We start from the raw sequence: 5,816 nt of genomic DNA, 5'->3' as shown, positions 1-5,816 counted from the left end.
CTCGTGCTCTGCTCGTTTTTCTTTCTGCATTTGGTGTCCTGAACTCAACCATCCTCAAAGGGGAACAAAATCCTCTTATCCATCTGGAAATCAAGATAGAGGATGGGTCTTGGGGATTTCACGAGGGATGGTTTCACTGTCACCCAGAGACCCTCCCGTAGAACATTCGAGAACAGGGAATTGGGTCGCTGCAGGAATGGAAGTCTGTCCACCCTCCCCACCCTCTTCCATGTTTCCTCCTCCGTGTGGACCACCTCCACATCTGATTGTCCCGGTCACAGTGTTTGGTTGCCAGGGCCCCCAGGACAATACCTCAGCTCCCTTCCCTGGAATCCTCAGCGTCACATTCTGGATTGTGTAGCCCTCAGGAGTCCGTCGGCTCCGTAGATGATGACCCACCGATTCCACGTGTCCTTTTGCTCAAAACCCACCCTGGTAATTCCGCATGACCTCGTCCTAGAGTTCCCACCCCCCTCATGGCACCTCCTGCTCGCACCTCCCTAGGGAAACAGCCCTGTGCCCCTCCCCCAGGCCTTCCGGTCACACTCTGCACAGGACCCACAGTCCCTGACCCTGGTCACTCATCCCACACTCCCTCTAGACAGTCCTCCTCCCACTTGTGTCAGGAGGGTCCCGACTGCCTTCAAGGCTCCTGGGACGAGGCCAGCTCTGCTCTCACCAATCTCTCGGTGGCCAGCCCACCACCTACCCACCACAAATGCCAGTGAAAACCATGTGAGTGGTCGATGGGGCCATGAGTCTAACATCAAGTTTCGGTCTAGGACGGTGCCGTGGACTTGACTGTGTACTGATTCACCATCTTAGATCTGGAATGAGATCTCAGATCAGTGAGATTATTGCTGTAGGAGCTACACAGGACAGGGACCCGAGTGGTTAGAAAGGCAGACACACACACAGACACACACGCACATGCGCGCACACCGGCACACACTGAGTTACTGCAAACTTGACCGAACTGCCTCTAGGGCACTGGAGCCTCCAGAATCCCTGTGGCCTCGCTCTGCAGAGAGCACAGCTCCATCCCCTCAGGGTGCTAAACAGGCTCCTCACCCTCCCACCATGACGCCCCCCACGCTACTGACCAGGGGACCCCACCTCCTCCAGGAAAGGAAAGTCCCTGGGATGTGATGTGACACCCAGATGTCTCTCCTGCACCTCCCATGCCTGGGGAAGGATGGAGCCCCGCTTCCCAGGGCTGAAGTTGCTGGTGGGGTGGGGTCCCCCCTCAGCCTCCCCGAGGACAGACCAGCCCCCATGACAAGGAGGGTGGCCCTGGGGCCTCTGTGCAGCTGCAGGTGGGCCTGGGCAGGGGGTGGAGGGGGTGTCAGGAAGGTTTATGTTCGAGGCTGTGTCACTGTGTAATGTGTTCGGCGGAGGGACCAAGCTGACCGTCCTGGGTGAGTCTCCCCCTTCCCCTCCTCTTCGGGGTCCATGGTGAAATTTGGGCAGATTTTCTTGTCTTTTCCCTCCTGTCTGGGGCTGGAGTCTCACTCTCCGGAGCCTGTCACCTTCACCCTCTAGGCTGTCCATTGCCCCCAAGCCTGTCGTTCTTCACAGAACCTGGTGGGCATGGTGGGGACGGGCTAAGTGACCCTCCTGCCACCCCTCGCTCTTCCCATCCCGAGCCTTCCCTCCAGGCCCTTCTTCTCTGGATGCTGGGATGTCAGCTCCCTACTCAGGGAGCCGAGCCCCGGGGTCTGAGGAGAAGGGAGGGGCTGAGGCCCAAGGAATGGGGGTCTCAGGCTGGGGCACTGGGTCCAGGGTTGTGGGAAGGACACTGGAAAGAGCTGGACAGAGCATGGGTGTCATCCTGGGATCTTTCTGCTCAGGGACCCAAATGGGGGCTAGTGAGGGACCCCAGAGCCAGGGGCCTTGGAGAGTGGAGGAGGGAACAGTACACGGGGGAAGGGTAGACGAGTGTCCCGTTGAGAAGGTGACCTCAGGGTGCTAGGTCCCCATCCTCCTCCCAGCAAGCAGGTCACCCCAGGCCGCACAGATCTCAGGACACTCGGGCCTTAAGGGTCACCGCACCCAGTTACACACTGGACGTGAGCCCCTAGCTCAGACGCCCAGCGTGGGGATTCCTGATAGGGACAGGTGACAGGAACTGACCCGGCCAGGCAGACAGATGTCCCAGGACAGACAGATCCCCAGCGGGACTTCACAGGTCAGGGGACCCCTCAGAACAGACACAGCCCCAGGCTCAGAACGCAACGTTCACCCACATGGAAACTCTCATTTGTGGGACTCCCTGGACCCCAGCCCTGAGGCTGACGCTCCCTCCACCCTGGCAGCCCTGGAGGGGTCTCTGTGGTCTCTGTGGCAGCCCTAGAGGGTTGGGGGCTGCGAGGCTGGTGTTAGGGGGACTGTGGGCAACAAAGCCCCCCGCAAAAGGGAAGAGAGCCTGAACGGGGGACAGACAGACGACCTGTATGAGGACACCAGACGAGAACCAGGGGAAGATCTCAGACAGACAAATGCCCAGGACAGACAGACACCCAGTGGAAAGAGGGGACCTCAGGGTGGACGCCAGGCAGCACCAGGGAGCAGAGGGTGGGATGTGGTTTATGGGACGTGGGAGCCTGAGGAAGAGATGGAGACTTGCAAGGGAGCCCCAAACTCCCAGGAGTCGGGCACTGAGGATCCCCTGACAGAAGGTGAGCGACCCCAGCCATGGCTGCCTGACCTCAGGGGAGCAAGGGCCCGCCTGGGATCCATGCACTGGACTTTGGGCACCTGTGCCCGCTTCTCCTGAGGTCAGGGGCTCCCGCGATGGACGCTGCCCCAGTGACCTCCCGTCTCTCCCTCACTTTGCAGGTCAGCCCAAGTCCTCGCCCTCAGTCACTCTGTTCGCGCCCTCCACTGAGGAGCTCAACGCCAACAAGGCCACCCTGGTGTGTCTCATCAATGACTTCTACCCGGGCAGCGTGACGGTGGCCTGGAAGTCAGGCAGCACCACCATCACCAAGGGCGTGGAGACCAGCCAGCCCTCGAAACAGAGCAACAGCAAGTACGCGGCCAGCAGCTACCTGGCCCTGACGGCCAGCGAGTGGAAATCTTATGAGAAGGGGGTCAGCTGCCAGGTCACGCACGATGGGAAAACCGTGGAGAAGACAGTGTCGCCCTCCGAGTGCCCTTAGGTCCTGGTCCTCACATCCTCAGGGGACTGGAGCCACAGGACCCCTGGAGGGTCTACCCACCCACCCTGGTCCCCCCAGCCCTTCCTCCTGCACCCAATCAACTCTCAATAAAATGTCCTCATTGTCATTCAGAACTCGTGCTCTGCTCGTTTTTCTTTCTGCATTTGGTGTCCTGAACTCAACCATCCTCAAAGGGGAACAAAATCCTCTTATCCATCTGGAAATCAAGATAGAGGATGGGTCTTGGGGATTTCACGAGGGATGGTTTCACTGTCACCCAGAGACCCTCCCGTAGAACATTCGAGAACAGGGAATTGGGTCGCTGCAGGAATGGAAGTCTGTCCACCCTCCCCACCCTCTTCCATGTTTCCTCCTCCGTGTGGACCACCTCCACATCTGATTGTCCCGGTCACAGTGTTTGGTTGCCAGGGCCCCCAGGACAATACCTCACCTCCCTTCCCTGGAATCCTCAGCGTCACATTCTGGATTGTGTAGCCCTCAGGAGTCCGTCGGCTCCGTAGATGATGACCCACCGATTCCACGTGTCCTTTTGCTCAAAACCCACCCTGGTAATTCCGCATGACCTCGTCCTAGAGTTCCCACCCCCCTCATGGCACCTCCTGCTCGCACCTCCCTAGGGAAACAGCCCTGTGCCCCTCCCCCAGGCCTTCCGGTCACACTCTGCACAGGACCCACAGTCCCTGACCCTGGTCACTCATCCCACACTCCCTCTAGACAGTCCTCCTCCCACTTGTGTCAGGAGGGTCCCGACTGCCTTCAAGGCTCCTGGGACGAGGCCAGCTCTGCTCTCACCAATCTCTCGGTGGCCAGCCCACCACCTACCCACCACAAATGCCAGTGAAAACCATGTGAGTGGTCGATGGGACCATGAGTCTAACATCAAGTTTCGGTCTAGGACGGTGCCGTGGACTTGACTGTGTACTGATTCACCATCTTAGATCTGGAATGAGATCTCAGATCAGTGAGATTATTGCTGTAGGAGCTACACAGGACAGGGACCCGAGTGGTTAGAAAGGCAGACACACACACAGACACACACGCACATGCGCGCACACCGGCACACACTGAGTTACTGCAAACTTGACCGAACTGCCTCTAGGGCACTGGAGCCTCCAGAATCCCTGTGGCCTCGCTCTGCAGAGAGCACAGCTCCATCCCCTCAGGGTGCTAAACAGGCTCCTCACCCTCCCACCATGACGCCCCCCACGCTACTGACCAGGGGACCCCACCTCCTCCAGGAAAGGAAAGTCCCTGGGATGTGATGTGACACCCAGATGTCTCTCCTGCACCTCCCATGCCTGGGGAAGGATGGAGCCCCGCTTCCCAGGGCTGAAGTTGCTGGTGGGGTGGGGTCCCCCCTCAGCCTCCCCGAGGACAGACCAGCCCCCATGACAAGGAGGGTGGCCCTGGGGCCTCTGTGCAGCTGCAGGTGGGCCTGGGCAGGGGGTGGAGGGGGTGTCAGGAGGGTTTATGTTCGAGGCTGTGTCACTGTGTTATCCGTTCGGCGGAGGGACCAAGCTGACCGTCCTGGGTGAGTCTCCCCCTTCCCCTCCTCTTCAGGGTCCACGGTGAAATTTGGGCAGATTTTCTTGTCTTTTCCCTCCTGTCTGGGGCTGGAGTCTCACTCTCCGGAGCCTGTCACCTTCACCCTCTAGGCTGTCCATTGCCCCCAAGCCTGTCGTTCTTCACAGAACCTGGTGGGCATGGTGGGCACGGGCTAAGTGACCCTCCTGCCACCCCTCGCTCTTCCCATCCCGAGCCTTCCCTCCAGGCCCTTCTTCTCTGGATGCTGGGATGTCAGCTCCCTCCTCAGGGTGCCAAGCCCCGGGGTCTGAGGAGAAGGGAGGGGCTGAGGCCCAAGGAATGGGGGTCTCAGGCTGGGGCACTGGGTCCAGGGTTGTGGGAAGGACCCTGGAAAGAGCTGGACAGAGCATGGGTGTCATCCTGGGATCTTTCTGCTCAGGGACCCAAATGGGGGCTAGTGAGGGACCCCAGAGCCAGGGGCCTTGGAGAGTGGAGGAGGGAACAGTACACGGGGGAAGGGTAGACGAGTGTCCCGTTGAGAAGGTGACCTCGGGGTGCTAGGTCCCCATCCTCCTCCCAGCAAGCAGGACACCCCAGGCCGCACAGATCTCAGGACACTCGGGCCTTAAGGGTCACCGCACCCATTTACACACTGGACGTGAGCCCCTAGCTCAGACGCCCAGCGTGGGGATTCCTGATAGGGACAGGTGACAGGAACTGACCCGGCCAGGCAGACAGATGTCCCAGGACAGACAGATCCCCAGCGGGACTTCACAGGTCAGGGGACCCCTCAGAACAGACACAGCCCCAGGCTCAGAACACAACGTTCACCCACATGGAAACTCTCATTTGTGGGACTCCCTGGACCCCAGCCCTGAGGCTGACGCTCCCTCCACCCTGGCAGCCCTGGAGGGGTCTCTGTGGTCTCTGTGGCAGCCCTAGAGGGTTGGGGGCTGCGAGGCTGGCGTCAGGGGGACTGTGGGCAACAATCCCCCCCTCTGCAAGGGAAGAGAGCCTGAATGGGGGACAGACAGACGACCTGTATGAGGACACCAGACGAGAACCAGGGGAAGATCTCAGACAGACAGATGCCCAGGACAGACAGAGGAA

At 59.9% G+C, this 5,816-nt stretch overlaps 2 protein-coding genes, 1 long non-coding RNA gene and 1 gene segment (V, D, J or C); 3 read left to right on the top strand and 1 right to left on the bottom strand.

The window, feature by feature from the left end:
- LOC101270467 (immunoglobulin lambda-1 light chain) overlaps positions 1 to 3,295 on the top strand; it is a 162,038-nt gene extending 158,743 nt beyond the window's left edge. For all 17 annotated transcript variants that reach the window (XM_049698064.1, XM_049698071.1, XM_049698065.1 and 14 more), the window contains one exon: positions 2,839 to 3,295. In XM_049698064.1, coding sequence (XP_049554021.1) covers positions 2,839 to 3,161 — 323 coding nt within the window. In that variant the 3' untranslated portion in view covers positions 3,162 to 3,295. The remainder of the gene's footprint in view (positions 1 to 2,838) is intronic.
- Positions 1 to 5,816, top strand: part of LOC125961261 (immunoglobulin lambda variable 2-8-like) — a 66,576-nt gene that overhangs the window by 56,700 nt on the left and 4,060 nt on the right.
- Positions 1 to 5,816, bottom strand: part of LOC125961265 (uncharacterized) — an 88,169-nt gene that overhangs the window by 79,929 nt on the left and 2,424 nt on the right. For all 3 annotated transcript variants that reach the window (XR_007471716.1, XR_007471715.1, XR_007471714.1), the window contains exon 2: positions 4,672 to 4,876. This is a non-coding gene — a long non-coding RNA (uncharacterized LOC125961265). The remainder of the gene's footprint in view (positions 1 to 4,671; positions 4,877 to 5,816) is intronic.
- The window catches only part of LOC125961260 (immunoglobulin lambda-1 light chain-like), an 82,350-nt gene that overhangs the window by 75,767 nt on the left and 767 nt on the right, over positions 1 to 5,816 (top strand). For all 10 annotated transcript variants that reach the window (XM_049698082.1, XM_049698078.1, XM_049698084.1 and 7 more), the window contains one exon: positions 4,672 to 4,713. In XM_049698082.1, coding sequence (XP_049554039.1) covers positions 4,672 to 4,713 — 42 coding nt within the window. The remainder of the gene's footprint in view (positions 1 to 4,671; positions 4,714 to 5,816) is intronic.

Source organism: Orcinus orca, chromosome 15 (genome assembly GCF_937001465.1).
Source record: "Orcinus orca chromosome 15, mOrcOrc1.1, whole genome shotgun sequence".
Taxonomy (NCBI): Eukaryota; Metazoa; Chordata; class Mammalia; order Artiodactyla; family Delphinidae; genus Orcinus; species Orcinus orca.
The sequence above is the reverse complement of the archived record's forward strand: the minus strand, read 5'-3'. Positions and strand labels throughout refer to the sequence as shown.